The 21,266-nt window shown below is 42.0% G+C and overlaps 1 protein-coding gene across 4 annotated transcripts in view; it reads right to left on the bottom strand.

Moving 5' to 3' along the window:
• ANKRD17 (ankyrin repeat domain 17) overlaps positions 1 to 21,266 on the bottom strand; it is a 93,311-nt gene that overhangs the window by 41,537 nt on the left and 30,508 nt on the right. For all 4 annotated transcript variants that reach the window (XM_065685194.1, XM_065685201.1, XM_065685214.1 and 1 more), the window contains exons 2-7: positions 9,287 to 9,440; positions 8,544 to 8,700; positions 6,299 to 6,446; positions 5,365 to 5,512; positions 4,042 to 4,275; positions 1,971 to 2,065 (exon numbers count right to left, since the gene is read on the bottom strand). In XM_065685194.1, coding sequence (XP_065541266.1) covers positions 1,971 to 2,065; positions 4,042 to 4,275; positions 5,365 to 5,512; positions 6,299 to 6,446; positions 8,544 to 8,700; positions 9,287 to 9,440 — 936 coding nt within the window. The remainder of the gene's footprint in view (positions 1 to 1,970; positions 2,066 to 4,041; positions 4,276 to 5,364; positions 5,513 to 6,298; positions 6,447 to 8,543; positions 8,701 to 9,286; positions 9,441 to 21,266) is intronic.

The following is a 21,266-nucleotide window of genomic DNA, read 5'->3' as shown; positions in this document are numbered from 1 at the left end:
GCCACTAACTTCCTCAAATAGACACTGTCTGATTTTAGCACCATTACGGTTTTTTTCAGGGAAGGGAAGACTAATTACGGGCTTGTGGTACTACTCCATGGGCACTCTCACTATACCAGGCTGATGACATGAAAAACCCAACCCATGAGAAATCCACTTAGACAGAAGGTAAAGGGGAAACCCAAGAAACAAGTGTCAGTTTTACATGCAAGTTCCATGTTTAGATGAAGGATCTGGAATGTTAGCATAAACAAACTACTGACCTACCGAAGCATGCTGCAGCCACACACCCTACATAGTCAGGAATCCTCCACCATAGGTGTTGCAGAACAGACAACTGCAATTCAGGGTCACAAAGGGAGGGGGGAAGGTGCTGAAAAAACAGAGCCTAATTCTGCTCCATTTTATTTCACTTTTGTTTCTCCAGCAGGAAAAGTTCTTAGCTCTAAAAACACCAATTGACACCTGCTAGGTTTTCCATCCTGCCAAGCTTATCCCTCAGTATAGGGCCGGGTTAACAAACTTATGGCAGGGTATTCACCTAAGAGAGTACCAAAGGCTAAACAATTCCTGGAGGAGAAATCAAGGGAATAAATGGGCACATTTACTCCACCATCAAAAGAAACCACCAAAGGAAAAGACCAAAGCAATTGAATCCTATTACTTCAGGTAATATGTAGGAAAGAGATTTCAAATAAGCTGTGTACTTTTAAGAAGATGCAGATACGTGAGACTTAGTCTAACTACTTCAAACAGAAAACTATCCACTTGGTAAGTTTTCTTCACCATAAAAGCCTACAATAATCTTCAGTGCAGCATCAATTACACCATTCCAGAGTTAAAATGTACACATACACAACCTTTTCCACGGGAAGTCTCATATATCCTAGCATTCTGGGGCAAAACACTTATCCAAGAACCAGAGTTGTTCTCAAGATCTTACTAAAATTCATAAAAAGGTTCTCTCATCTACACTGCCATCTTCTAATTGCCTTAGATGAGCAAAGCAGCAACATGGAAGTACTCAAAGTAGTATGAAGTTAACAATTTGCCCTTCCATCTCCTAGTTGCTTCCCAACAGTCTGATCCTGTGCGTCCAAGGTGCACTTGGTTCTGTGAACCATAATAACACAAGCTGCACATACACCCCATAACGTAACCACCTACACCAAAGAGAACTTGGCCTACCAACTCCTTACACAAGACACAGGTATGTTAAATACCTCTAACAGCCACATTATGACCATACTCACTGCCCATGCTTGGCACATCAGAATTGTTGAAAGCACTGCAACAACCACTGGAAATCTTTCACTTCCAAGTTATTTAATTTGGACATTCCTGTTTGAAGGATTTTCCCCATCATAAACTGAGAAAGTTTCTCACCCAGAAACATGCATATTTACACAAAGCAAAACCAAAAAAGGTTCTGTTCAAATAAACTATTATTTAGTTTTGTCTATCTCCAACTCATTAATTTCTCTGAACTAGGGTCACAAAAATGTCTGTTTTAAATCAGGCCTCTGTGATTATCAGAAGAGCAAAAAGCAAAGAGCAAATGACATATAACACCACAAGGAAGCTACAAAAGCTGCTTTGGGACAATGAGCACTCAGTTATGCCACTTGAAGGAAAAAAAGTAAGTGTCCTGGCCATCCAGAAACTACTCAAAGTGTGGGTTAGCAAAGCTCTCCTGCTAATGCTCACATGCTACCAAGTTTTAGCCTGTCCCTGAAGAATTCAACTACTTTGTCAGATATCAGAGGAACATGTTAAATTTTGCTGTTATAGGAATTATACTTTTTGAACCACATATCCCCCCCTCCCCAGATTTCTTCTGCAAAAGGACCTAACATCAAAAGAACTGAAACATTACATAGTTAGGTTCTGGACCAAAAGGAATCACTGTGACCATCCTTCAGGAAGTAGAGAGTACATATGCCTCACTGCCCAAGCCATCCATCTCTTACCATGCAAGCCTCCATGAGAGCAGTATGCATTTCATCTGTCTTGTGTTCCTGGTCTGCACCAGCTTCCAGCAGAAATCTCACCATTTCTAGATGGCCTGCATAGTAAAAATATTTAACAGGCATAAACCACTTTAGAAAGCACATTTTGGCAGTCACAAAAAGGGTCTAACAGATGAGATAATAGAAGCCCATGTTTCAATGTAAAGCCAAAATCCCATAGAACACTCTTGAAAGGCATGTTCATATCTATGCATCCAACACACACAGAAGATTAACAGCACAGTTAAGCTGTTACATAAACGCAATCCAATTCACTGAGTTTCTTAAAGCATGTCTGCGCTACATGCATTCCTTGAGGTGACATTACAACTCAGTAGTGTGCGCTTCAGAAGCTTTACCAGGGTGATTTTATTTGTACAATGATACAGGCATTTTTTTCATCTACAGAATGTTGGTTTTTCATTGGGGGTTGGGGTTTCCCCTCTTCTTGCTTGACATCAAAGATTTAGGATTAGCGTTTTTATACACAACAGTGTAATGAGGCTCAGAGCTCACACCAACCTTCAAACCACAAAACATACTTGAGCAGATGGACTTTCACACTTCCAAGAATACTCTTGGAAATTCGACTATCTGTAGGCATCTTCTATATCAGAACACCTAACAGATTTTTTAAAGTATTTGCTATCAACCATTCCATTAATGCACAGCTCCTGTTCACCAAGTCCTGTATGTGTGCCAAGTCCAGTCAACTTTGCTACACTGTCATAACCAACACAATACGTGAGCATATAAAACTAAGTCAAACAGAAAAAAAAAATCAAAAATCGTTGTTACGTAACTCAACGTGACCATGGCTAAAGCTTAAAACTAGAACAGTATCTAGCAACACAATGAACAGCAGACAGTGCCCAATATGAGGCTACACGACCTTTCCACCCTTGCCCCTTTATCTGGGAGAAGTTAGCATTCTTCCTGGTCCCAAGTATAACGTGTCTTTCTACTACAGAAAGAAAGCAACATGAGAAAATTAAGAGCTTGTTTTTATGCCCGACACACAGGATCTGGAGCAACACAGAAATGCACAAGAGGCAGACAAATTGTATATAGACAAGGTGAAAGGCAAAAGCCTGGGTATCTTTCCTTCTGCCCCACATATCACAATGAACAACTGACTACGCACAGACTTACAATTTTTTATCTCTGCTTTCCAACCTCACTTCAAGATTCAGAGCCCAAGCACATTTTCTCAATGAGAGAATATTCTGGGGTCCCACTCCTCTCTTTCATAATACAGCCTTTGCTCTAACAGTCAGCACCAAAGAAAATTACCACGGCTTATGAGGGCCTTCAGCAACAACAAACCAAGGAATTCATCAAAGCAGATAAAAGGAACATAAATAAAAAACTTCCACTGCAATGCTAAAGTACCCCTGGTACTAACATCAACTAGTCGGTGACGCCAAGACCCCTTCTAATAGCTCTAATGAAGCACATCCTAAGTGACTGTAACGGCAACTGCTCAGGTGTGTGAACATATTTAGCTTCTTAAACATCTTCATCACCTTGGCTAGGTATTGAAAAATTGCTCCCTAATACTCCAAGGGAAGCAAGACAGGCCTGTTGCCTAAGCACTGACACCTGAAAGGCAAGATGCTAGATTCTGCATGTTTTTTAAGAGATAAGGCCTTGAAAATTAAATTTCTAGATCTAAGCAGAGATACCTTCTATAACAAAGCTATAATACATGAAGTTTACCATGCTTACTGTATGATAAAGGGCATCAGTTCCTCATCTACCAATAGATTTAATAGAGAATCTTTGAAAACATCACAGCAACTCAGGCAAGAGGTTTGTAATCTGGATACTTACACTCTTCACACCAATCATCATTTACATATAGCATAAACATGCTATGTGGTATAACAGAATCAGAACTCACAGCCTTAGAATTAATTTCATCCTAGACAGCAAGGCTACAGAAATAAGTGTTTGGGAAGACTCTTTACATCCACCACACTCTTCCATACTTGTTACACCTTGGTAACAAGCGTGATATTTGGTACAATACCTTTGTAGCAAGCCAGCGTAAGTGCGCTCTCCTTGAATTCATTGGAATGAGTATTTATTCCTGCTCCATTTTCCAGCAGCACTCTGGCCACTTCCACATGGCCAGCACTTCCTGCTTCCATCAGAGGAGTGTGACCATTCTCATTATGGTCCTCGATACTGGCACCAGATTCTAGCAGTACTTTCACAACATCAACGTAGCCTCCAGCACAGGCATATGTAAGAGCTGTATTGCCTAAAGCCAAAAGAGAAAAAGGGTTGAAAACAGGATTTGATAGCATTTCTGCACTGGGATCTTCAACTTCTGCTCCATTCCATCCCTTTTACCTGGCTACCTTACGAAAAAAGCCTTTTTTTTTTTTCCAGGCTACAGATCAAGAACCATGGGGGCAGGAGGGTAAAACAAAAATAGCTCAGTGCTGGCAGACTGAAGCCTGCCATGTGCCTGGTGAATCTACTGAGGCACTTTTCCCACTTCCATCCCAACTAGTCCCAGCCTCTGTCACAAAAAATAAAGCATCTCTTGTACTGTTCATCAGCGGGAACATACTATGCTGTAAAATGAAAGCTCAAAACAAGGAGAAGAAAGAACTGCTTCTAAATGTCTTAAAACACCTCTAAAGGGCTGGTTTGAAAATGTCTACAGTCTTTACATAGAGATGAAAACAAGTTCCTTGGAAAAACTACAAAAACATGTTATCTGAACAGAACAAAGACTCTGCCTTTAAGGAAGATACCTTATTTTTTAATTACTTTTTTCTTTTCAGTGAAGTAGTTCTGAGTAGTAACACTGTTTTGATCCTTAACATTTTTCAAGGTATCTTCTGGTATCTCAACTCTTTCCTCATTCAGGGTCAGTACTTCCTTTGTCAATGACTGTTGACTACACATAGCCTCTCCACTTTAAGGATACACAAACTAAGAAAATCTCCCAGTTTGGTCACTTCAACACAAATGCCTATCCAACTGCAATGGGGAAGTGGAGGCATCTTACATTGACTATTTTCCCTTGGTTTCCTAGACCTGACACAAAATAGCTTTCTATGCACTCACAAACTTCCCAGACTGTGCCTAAGATACCATGCGACAACCAATCTTACGCATGCAAACTAACTGACCTTATCCACCTTCTTATGTCTGCACCCAACTATTACTGTATAGTTTCATTTAAAGAAAGAGAGAAGCTAAACAGTGAAACCACAAAGAAGCATTCTCTGTTTCCTGGCTGAGAGCCATTCCTCCCAAATTTCCACCCAGTGTTTCCTGCACATGCAATTCTCAGTTTTCCAGCCGTTTTCAACAAGCCCTGCCACACTTCCTTTACCTGTTGATGACTGTGCATTCACATCAGCACCATGAGCTAGCAGCAACTTGACAATTTTGACGTGTCCACCATTAGCAGCAGCCATAAGAGGTGTGATGTCTCCTTTAATACCACGGTCCTCAACATTAGCATGCATTGCCAGAAGAACCTGCCAATAAAACTGTGGTCAACAACACCAGCAAGTGACAAACTAACACATGAAGATGGCTGAAACAACACATGAAAGCCCCAACCCTTCACCAGCAGTTTTGTGTTAGAAACACTTAAAAGAAAGGAAGCACAGAGAATGCATTAGCAACACTCAGTGTATGTGGAAGCCTTCACTTGCCAGTTAGCTGACATTTCCCATTACCTTAACATGGCAGTGGACATGGACCTGGTTGAGAGGGTCCAGAGGGGGACAGAAAGATTCTGTAAGGGCTGGAGCACCTCCGCTATGGGGATAGGCTGAGAGAGCTGGGCTCATTCAGCCTGAAGAGGAGGCTCTAGGGAGACCTTAGAGCAGCTCCCAGTGCCTAATGGGGCTACAAGAAACCTGGAGAGGGGCTTTGGAAAAGGACCCATATGAAGAGGACAAGGGAGAATGGGTTTAAACAGAGAAAGGGGAGACTGAGATTAGACATAAGGGAAACATTCTTCCCTGTGAGGGTGGTGAGGCCTGGTATAGGTTGCCCAGAGAAGCTACGGCTGCACCATCCCTGGCAGTGTTCAAGGCCAGGTTGGACAGGGCTTGGAGCAACCTGGTCTAGTGGAAGGTGTCCTTGCCCATGGCAGGGAGTTGAAACAGAATGAGCTTTAAAGGTCCCTTCCAACCCAAACCACTCTGTGATTCTATGATTAACACTGCCTTGCAGGTGCATAAGAATGGTACACATGAACTCACACTTGGTTTTGTACAATACACACATACACTAAAACCAGTGAAGAAACCAACCTGTGCAAGCTCATAATACCCTGCTGAGCAGGCCAAGCAGAGGAGGCTTTCCCCTTCTTCTGTGTGCTCATTCACACTCCTTCCTTCAATTAGCAACTTCCGCACAGCATTTACATCTCCTTCTGAACAAGCCTCTGCCAAGCTGCGGCTAGTAAGACAGAACACATGTCCATGGAAAGTGGACTACGCTTGAAAGGCTTCATCTGCATGCAATCCAAGTTGACATAAGTATGCAATAAAAGAGGGAAACAATCTAAAGTGCCCACAGCTAATTGAAGAGGTGCTGTTTTTACACTTGAGGTTCTCCACGTAACTTCTCTTCAAGTTGGGTAAGGTGTATATGCAATTCCTCCCACTATTATTTTCTAACAGAAGTTTAGAGGAGAAACACCTGCAGGATGGCCATTTAGGTTACTAAATTCTGCATTACATACAACTGAAGAAAACGTGTTGTGAGAAGACAACTGTGGACCTGATCTACTGTTCCAGTTTGAAAACACCGGTTTTGTCCCATTCGCTTTCTGAAGTAAGGTTCAAAGTACAACTGGTTATACCACAGGATGTACTCATGAGTTGTATCCATATTCTCTTTTACCACAGCACCAGAGGACAAGAAAATTGCCTTTCCATCTTAACAGGCCTTTAACTTTTTTTCAGCACTGTTAATTCAATTAAGACACATAACCTCTGTGACTCTTCTCCTATATCAAAATTAACTAGTCCCCCTGTCCTGTGCTGAAACAAACACCAGAATTCTGTTACCTGATACCACCTGATGTTTCATTTGCGGCTGTAACTCAGTCAAGCAGAAAAGTATAAAATTCTTCTGGTTTGGTAAGCCCCAAGTCAGGGTACTTGTGCTTCTCATGTCCCAAGTTCTTCACTTCTATCATTCCTATTCTTTTTCAGTCAAAAAAGGAACTACTAGAAACATATCTTCAATCCCATCAATTCTGTCTTCTGTATATGCTGCCTTCATTCCAAAACAGCTATGGCCTTGTTCAAATAAAAATTCAACTCTGACATATTTCTCTATTGTGCTACACGTAATTGGATCAATAATAATAAATCCATGACTACTGGCCTCACCCAACCACTGCCTGTTCACTTCTCCTCCGTTTAGGAAGTCCCACCAACACAGAACTAAGGAAATGAAAATGGAAAAATAAGGCAGTTGACAAACTTTTGCAAATCATCTAACTCAACATGCATATGAGCAATTCTTCAGATACTCAAGATGTAAAAGCTGGTATTTGTGTAGCAAGAACTTATACGTGTATGTTGCACTCAGGACTCATTTAACTTGTGCCACAAGACACAATCTTTATATATAGAGAATTATTTCTCAAATACATCTGTTCACTGCATTTCACAAATCTATTTTTATTTCTCATATCTTCTGTCTTGGTAACAACTGTGGCCACAGCCACCATTCCTTAAAAAAAAAAAAAAGGAAGCTGGGGGCAGGAAAAGAGACACACAGAATAGTTGCAGGCATAACTCAAAATACTCTGGTCTTTGTATGTCCTGATCAACACACCAAGAAATGCTTCCTTGACATTACTCAGTACACAAGGAACAAACTGCCAACTAGCACAGCAGCCCTCAGTTGTTCCTACTAACGCTCTGCTTCTGTTGTATTGAAGCTTAATGACAGTCTAGAAGGAAACCTTCACTTCCTTTCCCTCGTGAAGATCCCAATAAGGCAAAAAAACCCATAAATTATGCCAGGAAGTCCAGTCAAAAAGCTGGGATTTTCTGGCCAAAACTCTGTCCAAGGTCCTACATAACATGCCAAAGCTGCTGACCACCATGACGCTCCAGGCCATCAAAACTGTTCTCCTTAATTAAAAAGGCACTCCAGTTCTCTAAAACAACACATCAGAGGGGTTTGGTCTCAAAGGTTTTAATATCATGCTATTGCTGAATGACCCCTTGAGGGATTTTCTGGTACAGTTTTATGGTCCATACTACGTAAGAGCTTAGAAATTCTGTTTCTGTAGTTGGTTAAATGAAAGTTACTTGGCAAATAATTTCAGAATTCTAAGCGTATTAATTGTGCCCCTCCTCACTGCAAGACCTGATAGTTCAGGAAAATGTAAGAGGAGAACCACAAGTGATAACCTGATGTCAATTCCACTTGAGTAAGAGTTTCACCATCCTGTAATCAGAAGTGATAGAAGAAAAACAGCTTCTAAAAGTAGCAAAGTACTAAAAACAATTCCCAGTGTGGAAGGTGACTTACCTGTCTGTCTGCCCTGCATTTGCTGTGCTTTCTGCTCTCATACGGGTAAGTGCAGCAGCAGCTTCATCCAATGCACAACTGACCGAAGAAGTCAGTCGGCGAAGCACCTCAGGATCTGCAAATGCTTTACCATCAGCTGTGGACAGCTTACCTATTCCTTTCATTCCAAGTCACAACACATCAGGAGGCATGCCAGAAAAGGAGAGAACAGAGAAGTTGAAATTGAGCCTATGAGATCTGCTGGCAGAAGTGTTCCAAGCATCATGAACTACAGCCTCCAAACAGAAGGGATTAACTGTTTACAATGCAACTTTAAAAGCTACACTCTGTGATGAGCATGAATGAAACCCTCCAGTCCACAGATACAACTCTTGACAAGTCCTTTATGTAAGCAAATAGTAAAGCTTTCCATCCAGTAATTAATACAAAACAAAGTCTCACTGAGCAATTTGGGGTTTTATATAGGGCCACAAGCCCCAGTCAGCTGTCAATTTTCACTCAATTTTAGAAATCTAACACTGGAGGAATCCTAGCAGAACCAGGAAACCCTAATTTTTCAAAATCTGGAATGTTGTGATGAACTTCTTCCTCTTCAAAGACTTGCACAACCTTGACAAGTTCACACCTCCTTACATTCTGTATCTGCATCATGCTCACACAGACCCAACTCATGCAAGCAGCTCCAGTAGGGTCTCACGTGTAAGGGCTTTGGGGTTAAACCTGCATGGGACACGAGTATTTACCTGCAGCTTCAAGTAAAGCTTCTAATCTTGCCTGGGTTTCTGGATCTACTGTTCTCAGGTCAGCACCATCAGCAGTACTTGACAAAAGGAGTTTAGAAGCGGTTTCCAACATGGGGTTTTCGAGATCATCCTGATCTAAGATAAACGATTCCACCTGAAAAATAACAGATCTGGTTTAAGAATGGTAAACTTGAACAATATGTACTTAAAGTAAAAATCAGAGTAGTATTTGTCACTTAAGCATTTGCTTTTCAAATACTTTGTTAGCCATACTATCCTCAGTTGACTCCAAAGGGTATTTCAAAGGACGCAATGAGATCTTCCAAAATCACATGCCAAGAATGTGCCTTTTGTCATCTATTTGCTCTGACTAGAAGCCACTAGAGACAGCCTTCACATCTCCACACTTCACTTTACAGTTTTCAAGACCAACTTAACACAAGGGAAAAGTGAAAGAATAGGTCGCACTTCAGAAGGCCTAAAGGTTGTAGGTGCCATGAGTTTCATGCAAGCTATTGGTTTGGTGGGGTTCTTTCCCTCCTCAAAGCATGAGACACATACAACAGAGGCAGAACTAATCTGTTTCATACAACCCAGTTCACCTTTAGAAGTAACCTACCCTCAAATGGCGTTAAGCTCTGCTAGCAGACAAAAGCCAGAAAAACAAAATCATCATTATTTTCATGTCAACTGTTCTGACTTGCAGACAGATTCTCTCAGCTATCTCACTCTTTCAAGTCTGATGTCTCCCAATCCAGTATTTAAAAACACAAAAGGACCAGCAACATGTTCCAGATCTAATCAGCTCAAATGCAACACACAACAGCTTCACAGAGTATTCCCAATAAAACATTTAAAACATTACCTACAGAATATGGAACCCATTATAACTGACTTTTTCTGAAAACAGATGCTGAATGGTGTAAGTTCTTCTCAGGATCCTGCTTTTCTGTACTCTCCCATTTGTTTTGGTTGGGAAACAAATGGAGATTAAGTAAGTGACCAATGTATTAGAAGAGAAAAAAGCCCCTAGCATCTATCTGTGTTTTACTGTGTGTAAAAGGAGGACTGAGTCAAGTAGTTTAAAGTGGACCCTCCTCTCAGAGCTCCATGAACACACCCCTAAGCCTTTGTATTAGCCATCAAGCCATTTATTAGATTTTAAAGACAAAGTCTAAACATCCCCCTACAAAGCTCAACAACCTCAAAAATCCACACCTTCAAAAATCAAATAAAGGTAAAAGCCAACTCCAACCCAAAACAGTAACAAAAAAACCCAAAACCAAACAAAACAAACAAACAAAAAAAAAATCAGTCTAAAGGCAAGGCTGCTAGATAAACCAAATCCATGTGCCCAGCCACCCCTACAACATAACTATTCTATCATCTTTGGATAAATACAGCTACTGTCCAAAGTACAGCAGCGATCTACTTCCATGTGGAACATAATTCATCAAGATAAAAATACAATTCCTTTTCTTCTTTTCTTCATGTGTGTCTCTGAAGTTTAAAAGCCATCTCATGAGCATCACAACTTCAGATTCCTGCCAATAAAGGCCCTAATCTAAGCAGGCAGATACACCAAAAGAGTAACTAATCCATCCAGGGACTGCCATCCTTCCATCTGTTTTCCAGTCAGAAGTTAAGAGCTCACCAACAACTTCTTCTGGCTGCCTCCAGCTCAAAACTTACTAGGATATAGTACTAGTGCATAACCTGAACTTAAACACTTTGGTCCTTTAGGAAAGCAGGCTGAGAACTTCCAAAATTACTTCAATTCATCATTTCAATGATACCATTGAGAAACAGCATCCCATCAGACAGCTGTTAGCAATACACAAGCACACCCCCCAAAGGTATCTCTGAAGCCTCCTTCCAGTCCCCTCTGCAGCCTCTTTGCCCTCCCCTTCACACCCAGGAAGAGAGCAAGCTGAAGAGGAGTTCTGACTTGGGATGAAAGTAGTTCTGACTTCAACAACAAGACAGTCATAGAATCATGGAAGGGTTTGGGCTGGAAGAGACCTTAAAGCTCATCCAGTTCCTACCCCCTGCCATGGGCAGGGACACCTTCCCCTAGACGAAGCTGCTCAAAGTGCCATCTCAACACTGCCAGGGACGGGGCAGTCCTGCAGTACTGAATATTGGTCCTCAGCACTCCTTTTTCCAAGAGATACTAACACTGGCTGCAGCTTCCCAGTCTGGCACACTAGTAAAGGCAACTTCACTTCCCAAGTGGAGGAATGCTGCTCCATTCATCTGTTTTAGGCTGGTTTTGGCTCATCTGAGGATTTACCATTTATCTTCTTCAAGAGGACTAAGCCTGCTGCAGCAAGCAGCAGGCAAAAGAAACTGATCTGCTGTTCAGGAGCCAAGCGACAGATTTCACCACTGGGAAGGCAAACTCCTGAACAGTTGGGAAGGATTCTTGGCTCCCCCAACCCACGCAAAATCTCTACTGCTCAAACTGAAAAAAACTCCTCTGAGTGAAATATTTAACAGCTGGTCATGGTTCTTCCTAGCACTATGAAATATTTGCTAAGGAAAAAGTCAAAATAGGAAAATGTCTCTCCCCACTCACATCCTTTCCTCTCAGATTAGGTCTTTTATGCAGTTTAAGCTTCACGAGAAAAGTCTTCCTATTTGCCTTCCAGCTAAGAATATGAGCATAGTATGATTTAAAAAAAAAAAAAAAAAAAACCACAACTAACATCAGGAGAATGGGAAGAAAAAGCAAGCCACCTGCAAGCATCACAGAACCAATGCAACCACAAGTTATAGAATCAGAGTGGTTTGGACTGGAAGGGACCTTTAAAGCTCATCCAGTTCCAAGCCCCTGTCACAGGCAGGGACACCTTCCACTAGAGCAGCTGGCTCCAAGCCCTTGTCCAGCCTGGCCTTGAACACTGCCAGGGATGGGGCAGCCACAACTTCTCTGGGCAACCTGTGCCAGCGCCTCACCACCCTCACAGGGAAGATATCTAGAGAAAGCTTATCTTGCAACCAAGTTTAGAAACTTGCAGTTATTTAAACCATTTCAGAGCAACAACTCAAGAACTTATTCAGTAATAGATTTTGACTATTTTATGGCATTAAATATACCTAGTTCTCATTTTCTAAGGGAGAAAAGACATCTTCAACATGCAGCTTGTAGAATTATTCATCAAGCCTCTGGTTACATTCTTCTGTAGTTTCACAGCTGCCTTTTAGCTGAAGAACTTCATCTGGTTCAACACAACACAGAACACCACACAGGGTGGTAACAACAGACACAGTACTTAACAGTGCTGAATGAAACTCTATTTTGGTAGTAGCTAATTCTCAATTTCCCTTTGTCAGAAAATCCTTCCTGCTCTACAGAACTTCCTTTAATGGTCTTCAGATGTATTTTATTTCCTTTAACTAAAACTCTATGTACAATAGCCCACAAACGCTCCACCTTACATATCAGAATATTTAATCTGCCTTCTCAGTCAGTATTTCTCCAATCAAACAATACTCTGACATAACTCAATTTTCAGGCAGGCCCCAACAGAAGGCCTTTTACAAGATTTCTCCTCCTCTCTCATCCTGCAATAAAATCTCATGCCCAAGTTTCCTTTGGTTGTAATCACCTCTAGTGTATTTTATGCTTCTACAATGAAAAAAGATGCTGGGAGCACAGAATGACCAAGTTCCAAGTACTCTCAAACAGAACAGCCCACAGTTTTGATGCACTGAACACAATTGTAAAGAGGTATTAAAAAAAGGCTTCGAAAAGCATGGTGTTAACAGGTATAGAAAGACAAACCTCAAGGAAATGTGCTGAGGTACTTGTAGCATGACATGCTCAGTGTTCTGTTTTTCTAGGCAAAAAAAAAGTACTAGAAGTTTTCCAAGTAGTCTAGGGGAGAGGCTGTATCTTTTCTTTCCTAAAGAGCAGTACTTCTGCATTTTTGGTAGTGTTGTACCATCTGGTCCATGGATACACATACATCTCAAACAGGTACAAGCTGAACCACCAGGACTCATGTCTATATACACCCTGAATAAAGCCCTGAAAGATGTCAGTAATTTTATGTTTTGACTATCAAATACCAGATACTGAGCCTACATTTTAATAAATGGCAGGTTAGATCAGAAAACAAAGCACAACTGAGTTACTTTGCTCTAACAGGCATAGCTTGCCACCATGTGATGCTAGATCTACTCTGGAGACATAACTCAGCTCTTGACACTAACTCAAGCTTCATCCACCTCTTCCCATCAAGCCATACACATCTAAAACTGTCATCAAATAGATCTCACTGCAGACACACTGCTGTAAGCAGCATCACAGAATGGTATGGGTCGGAAGAGACCAGTTCCAAGCCCCTGCCACAGGTAAGGTCACCCTCCACTAGACCAGGTTGCTCTAAGACCCATCCAACCTGGCCTTGAACACTGTCAGAGATGGGGCAGCCACAACTTCTCTGGGAAACCTGCTCCAATGTCCCAGCATCTTCATAGTAAGCATCCCCCATATTCCTATAGCAGTGTCTTCCAAGCCCATACACACGCCTCCACATGGTCTCCCACAGATGTACACTAAGGTGAAACAAATTCCCACAGATTCCCTCAAAAAATAAACCCCCAAACCCGTCCACCACGCAAAAAGCCCTATGCATTTGGGTACTTGATACCAAACAGCTCCTCTAGAGCCACACTATCAACTAAGGTATCAACCCAGACAAGTCTCTTCACTACCTAAATGGGTACCCAACACCTAAAAATATTCATTACAAGCCTAATCTTGCTCTCAGCCAAAGTCCCAAAATCACATATTGGCAATTTATAGTATATAAACTTCATATACATTAAACCATGAAAAACAGCACTCCACATCTGACAACAGCATTCTGATATACTACACAACTTCACTGGTAAGAAGTTCTGAACTTGTCTGATGCTGCACAATTAAAGGACCCAAGAGCAAAGCTGAGCCTTTAGAAAAGGCTGTATACCATCATTTTATCCTCCCATGTTCCCCACCTGATTTTAAGAGCCCATTTTGCTGATTCTATTCCCTAGTCCTCCTCATAGCCATCCCGCATACATATGGTATTGATGCGCTACTGCTTTCCAGCATTTAGTCAGAAATTAGCACAGAGTAAACATTTGAGACCCCGTATTCCATATAAATTATAAAAACATCATATTACTGTAACACATCCCATCTGACAGTGTTGCACAGAGACAGAATGCACTAAACAGTTCTTGAATTGTATGGTACACTTAGGCACAGTGTCATCAACTCAGCCTAAACACTCGCTATGAAAAACCTGAACAACATCCGTGGTCAAATATCCCTTCCTGGAAGCAATGCAAGTTCCTAGCTCCATTTTAGCCTTTGTTGGTAATAAGAAATCAGACAATATATTTCTCTGTCTTGAAGCCTTACAAGAAGACATGCTCATAAAAAGCAGGAAGCCATTCTTAAGGTACCAAGGGAACAGTGAAATGCAGATTGGCTGTCCAGCAGGTAGGCTGCAAACAACAGACCTTGAAGGCTGTAGAAAAGCAAGGTGGATTCATTAACATAATAAGATGAAACCTTTTTAAGCCACAGTGTCTTTAAGCTCTGAAACCTCATTTGGACGACCCACACTAACCCAAAACAAGCATTTTTAAAGGCCCCCAAAACACCCTTCATGGAAAAAACATATTTTCTCTGTAGGTTTGTGTCTAATTCTTGGGGCTGGCCACTTACAATCCAACTGTAGATTTGCTTCTCAGCTTCTGTCAGATGACTCCCATTATTTTACAAGTCATCTAGTTCCAACAATTTCAGAATTTGCTTAACTTTTACCTTGACATTTGGACCTTTGGTATTTGACAGCGAGGGAGAACCAAAACTTACTACAAAGCTGCTCTGAAGAGCTAGCACACAAAGAACAGCTTGTGGCTATTGCCATGTAGAGACCTTCACCACCTCAAATAGACTTACACCAACAGTCCTTTCAGTATTATTCCTTATTGAGGGACAGAAGGACTTACTGACAGTTTGCAAGCACTCCAACAGTCAATTTTTCCCAGCTCCAAACGTTTTGGAGAACAGCAAAAGGGTTTTAAAGACAATATAAAAGTTTAACAAGGATTTTCAAGTCCATCAGGTATTGCAAAGCCACTGTCAGACCAAAACAATTATCAAAAACCATTACCAGGTCAGTTCATCAACTTTAGTCCAAGTTACCAGCTTGAGGAGTAAGGAAGCTTCAGGTTCTTCCCTTCCCTAGCTAAAAACAACTCTCATACAGCAAGCAGTTTTAATCCCAGTTTAGATAAGGAGCTACTCAGGTGAGCAGAAAAGCCTGACTCAGAGTTACACTACCTTCCCTTTGCACTCCAGCAGCTCATGTCCAAGATGACCTCAGCTTTCACTACAGATCAGTTTTAGCTCTCACACCATGAATGGCAGAGTACTAACCCTTTCTGCCCCCATCCTTCATCTCACCAAGTCAACAGGTAGGTTTTACAGTGAATGTAATTTATTTAGCTACAGCTGGACCTTCAGAACTTCCACCTCTGGAATAGAATGTGCAGATGGGACAGGCAAGAAGGGCACAGGCTGTCACACAGACCAACCTTTTCCAGAAGAACCCAGACAAGCATATGAACTCCCCTGCACCCCAGAATCTAGATTCCTCTCAGGGTTTTATTCTGCCCACCCTTGTGTGAAAAATAGTCCCCAAGTATTTTTTGGCTGCTGCTGAGTCCACTAAGCACCTGCTGAACACTTCCTACAGCAGCAGGAATGACTGTGAAATTGCTCCAATTTATTACAAAACACTGCACCACAAAAAAAGCCAAAAAAAACAAAACAAAAAAAAAAAAAAACAAAAAAACAACCAAAAAGCAACCAACACACATCCCCAAAAAAGCCAAAAACAAAAAAAAACAACATAACCAAAGAAAACCTACCTCCACAACTTGAGCTTCTTAAAAATAAGATCTTCCACTGCTTATTTCATGAATATACCCTGTAAGTTTGAAGCTAGCCACTTTTATACTGCACCTTGCAACTGCAATGTGCAAAAGGAAATAAACCAACATTCCCAGTGCAAGAGCAAAGCCCAGCCCTGACTAATAACAACTTGAGTTGTCTTCACATAACACTGCTCCATATTTTTCATGTCTTGTATCTAAACACTCAACATACATCAAGGGACTGGGGACAGCCAGCATAGCTTCACTAAGGGGAAATCCTGCCTGACCAATTTAGTGGCCTTCTATGATGGGGCTACAGAACTGATGGACAAGGGTAAAGCAGTTGATGTCATCTACCTGGACTTGTGCAAAGCGTTTGACACTGTCCCACACAACATCCTTCTCTCTAAATTAGAGAGCTATCAAGTTGATGGATGGACCACTCAGTGGATAAAGAACTGGCTGGATGGCCGCACACAAAGAGTTGTGGTCAATGGCTCAATGTCCGGCTGGAGACCGGTAATGAGTGGTGTCCCTCAGGGATTGGTGTTGGGACTGGTCTTGTTTAACATCTTCATCGCTGACATGGACAGTGAGATTGAGTGTGCCCTCAGCAAGTTTGCCGATGACACCAAGCTGTGTGGTCCAGTTGATATGCTGGAGGGAAGGGATGCCATCCAGAGGAACCTCTACACGCTTGTAAGGTGGGCCGATGCTAACCTTATGAAGTTCAACCATGACAAGTGCAAGGTCCTACACCTGGGTCAGAGCAATCCCAGGCACAGCTACAGACTGGGCAAAGAAGAGATTCAGAGCAGCCCTGCAGAGAAGGACTTGGGGGTGCTGGTTGATGAGAAAATGAACATGAGCCGGCTTCAGTGTGCACTCGCAGCCCAGAAAGCCAACCGTATCCTGGGCTGCATCAAAAGGAGCGTGACCAGCAGGTTGAAAGAGGTGATCCTGCCCCTCTACTCTGCTCTCATGAGACCTCACCTGGAGTATTGTGTGCAGTTCTGGTGTCCTCAACATAAAAAGGACATGGAACTGTTGGAACAAGTCCAGAGGAGGGCCACGAGGATGATCAGGGGACTGGAGCACCTCCCGTATGAAGACAGGCTGAGGAAGTTGGGGCTGTTCAGCCTGGAGAAGGGAAGGCTGCGTGGGGACCTCATAGCAGCCTTCCAGTACCTGAAGGGGGCCTATAGGGATGCTGGGGAGGGACTCTTCATCAGGGACTGTAGTGTCAGGACAAAGGGTAATGGGTTAAAACTTAGACAGGGGAAGTTTAGATTGGATATAAGGAGGAAATTCTTTCCTGTTAGGGTGGTGAGGCACTGGAATGGGTTGCCCAGGGAGGTTGTGAGTGCTCCATCCCTGGCAGTGTTCAAGGCCAGGCTGGATGAAGCCTTGGGTGGGATGGATGGTTTAGTGTGAGGTGTCCCTGCCTATGGCAGGGGGGTTGGAACTTGATGATCTTGAGGTCCTTTCCAATCTTAACTGTTCTATGATTCTATGATCAAAACAAAGGGATGATGTATTTGGAACATAGCAAATCAGGCCAAGTATCCCAAGCACCATGTTTTCACTTCAGCATCCAACAGGCAACCCCAAAACTCTCTAAATTAAGATGCGTAATTCCATCATGCTTTTAACAATAATGGATTACTGAAGTTTTTATATACAGTTTTCTATCCTAAGTGTCAAGAAATCATTTGGAGTCTTAGGAGACTCATTCTTCCAAAGGCACCTGATAATGTCCATGCCATGTACATGTACTGCATTTCTGTTCATTTCAGTCACAGGTCAGCTAAGTGTAAGGAACAGTCAAATTTTTTCAGCCCCTCACATGTCCCACACTGAAGCAAGAACTTCATGCCAGCTCTCTCTTACTCTGTTATCTTTTAGCCCTCAGAATATCAACTCTTACACTCTAAAAATGCATTAATCTGCCTCAGTTGAAGCTCAGCTTACTGGAAAAAAATAGTCTGACCTAAAACATCAAGACAAAGCAATCAACTCACACACATCTTGAAATAAAGCACTGGGAATAGATTTGGTATTTAGCAAACTAAATTTATTAAGACAAAGTACACAGTTCTACCTTTTCACCTAAGGCTACAGTTCAGGTGACATTACACCACTTAGTTAACACAGGTTTCAAGCCATCTTAAGATGCAGATCTTTACAGGATTAATAATGTTATCATAGTAAAAATTCCATTCCAAACTTGACTGAAGAGAAGCTTCTGGCATTGCTTCCCATTCACATGGGGACAAAACAGAACATCACGACTACCTAATTTAGATGACAGAGCTCTAAAGGGCAAGCGATAGCTTACTGGATATTTATACAGGACACCATTTTCTTTAGCTAAAGATGAGCTTCCTGGCTGCTGAATGCTGAAAGCCCAGTGAAGCAGTCTATTCCGCCTATTCCATTTCAGCCTCTCAGCTTTTATGTTATTTCTCAGAATCTATTTTCTAACAGGAACAAGCTGCATGATCCTCCCTTACCCTACCCCTAGCTAATACAGCAGCACTGTTGCCACAAACACAAAGTCTTACAGCAGGATTTCTCTCCCATATAGCAAGGATTCCTTCCCATTCTCTGGGATACAGAATCCCATTTGTTGTCTTCTGAATGTCCAGTGACCCTCCCCAAACCTAAATGCCTTGCTCAGCAAAAATCTAGAGTCCAGCAGCTGGAACTTTTCAACGGTGTCTTCTTTCATTTTGTTCATCAACTAGACACTCCATTTACTCTTGCTGCTGCTAAAAAAATACAAAGGGGGGGAAGAAGGGAAGGAGGACAGTCCATACTGCTGAAATGGCATTAACACCATCCTCATGACTAGCACCACCAGAGTTTCTGCTGCAGGGACACCTGCATTATTACTGCAGTGTGTTTATGATGACGAGACAGGTGCTGATGTATTCACAGGAAAATTTCCTCCTCTCCTCTGTAGTCTCTATCCCCAGCATTACAACAATTAAGAGAGGCAGGCAGACAGATTGAAACCCACAGCTCCCAGGAGCTTGTGAAACTACAAGGAACAACACCTTCAGTTTAACATTCTTTTCCTATTTCAAATCTCAATTCCAAACACTCAGCATACATCCACATTAAATGAATTCATGCATTAACTGGTATTCCGCTGCAATTGTTCATATGAGACAGTTTTCATGCCAGTGTAAAAACAAAACCTCAACTCACATCTTAAGAGTTCCCTGTCTCAATTTCACATTTATGTGGGGGAAAAAACAACATAGAAGTTTTAGTCTCTGACATGAATAACAGGATATTAAAATCACAAAAGAACCCCAACAAAACCAAACACATCATAACACTCTATAGAGCTGTCTGCCATCATGTTTCTGAACTCTCAGCTTCAGACAATACTACTACATCCAACAAGAAAAAAAGCTGCCCCATTTCTAATCCAGCCACCTGAACAGCTGCTCACCTTCTTTCCCCCCAAGCCCCACAAAAAAAAAAAAAAGAAAAAAAAGAAAAAGAAAACCAAGCTTTGACAGCATGGAATAACTCACATGGACTTTGACTGTCTGCAGCAACCCTGAGATGTGGTAGTCTGCACAAACCACTAATAGGTAACACCTATAAAGAGGCTGTTCCCACACCTTTCCAAACCAAAATGGAAACTGCTCTCTGACAAACAACCCTGACAGCTGAAGGATGCTTAACAACCAACCTGATCCTACACTGGTAATTTCTGTCGCCCTTAACAAGTAACCTGTCATGTCTCTTCCCAAACACTGACGGTCTGAGACACACGAGAAAGGGAGCACAGAACCACCATGAAGAAAACAGATGATGCAACTGAGAAACACCCTCTCCCCTCACCAATGAAGTCTCCCAATGCCACACCTAAACTGCAGCCCACTACGACTCTCGCAATATCTGAGGTGAGCATCACTTAAGCTACTTAGCAAATTACTTATAGGGTCACCCAAGCCAGAGCCTACTCCTTACAGCTGTAAAAGTCTTAGAGGTGTTATGCTGTCTCTGACCACCTAGCCAATTTTTCACTCAGCCTCTATCACAGGCTCTTCAAGACAAACCTTCTGAGCTAGGCTGATGGCATTTTAGAGTCCTCACACCTCTCTACCTGCTTAAGGACTGCTCAAGGATTCTAAACCTCTATGGAGAAACTTGTACTTCCCTGAGAACTTAAGACTCAGGACTGATCCCTAATCACAACATGGCCAGCTTCCACAGATACAGTAGTGAGGCTTATGGAACACTGAGAACTAAGGAATATAGAACAACACAGCTGTATGAAAGTCTTTCCAGTTTTGTCATTCAAAACGGCAAAATTGGGCAGTACATGAAGCACAACTGCTTTTAAAACATTTTGGACATGAAGACACAGTACACTTGCACCTCCAAACAACATGTGCACTACTAAGAAAGGACTAAGCAGTCTTGCTGTGCACTGTTACATCCTATTCCTCATTGCCCTACTTTCAGGGGACTAATTATTCTCTTAAGCCTTGTTTAAGGGAGGTGAGCTCACAGGAAAGGAAATATTTCTCTAGCAGTTCCTCACATTCCTTTTCCACTGGGCTCACCTTTTCCCTTGACTATATACTCCAAGGACAGATTTAAGTGATGCATTCTCAAGACAAGCATTTCCAAGCATCCCAAGAAGTGCCTTGCTACACTAACAGATCATGTCAATTCATTTAGAATCTTGAAGCATCCTCCTCTTAAATGACACCTAAGGAAAAAGTGAAAAAATGAAACCCTGAGCTGTTACAACCACAAACATATCATTTTGATTCCACTATCTCTACAAGAGCCGAGCTTGAAATCCCGAACACCATTCATTATCTTTATCACTGGTTAACTTCAGGGGGTATGTCTGCATGCTTGCTGCCTGCAGAAGCTTCAAGGAGAAGTATCCTGAGCTTTCTGTTCACAGCTCAATAAGCAGCCATTTCTCTGTCATGCTCAGGCTTTGTTGTAACAGATCAAGACCCTTAACTAATCCTTTGAGAAGGGAGTTTAGAGCAGCTTA

This window comes from Lathamus discolor, chromosome 1 (assembly GCF_037157495.1).
Source record: "Lathamus discolor isolate bLatDis1 chromosome 1, bLatDis1.hap1, whole genome shotgun sequence".
Classification (NCBI taxonomy): Eukaryota; Metazoa; Chordata; class Aves; order Psittaciformes; family Psittacidae; genus Lathamus; species Lathamus discolor.
This window is presented reverse-complemented; position numbering and strand designations above follow the sequence as displayed.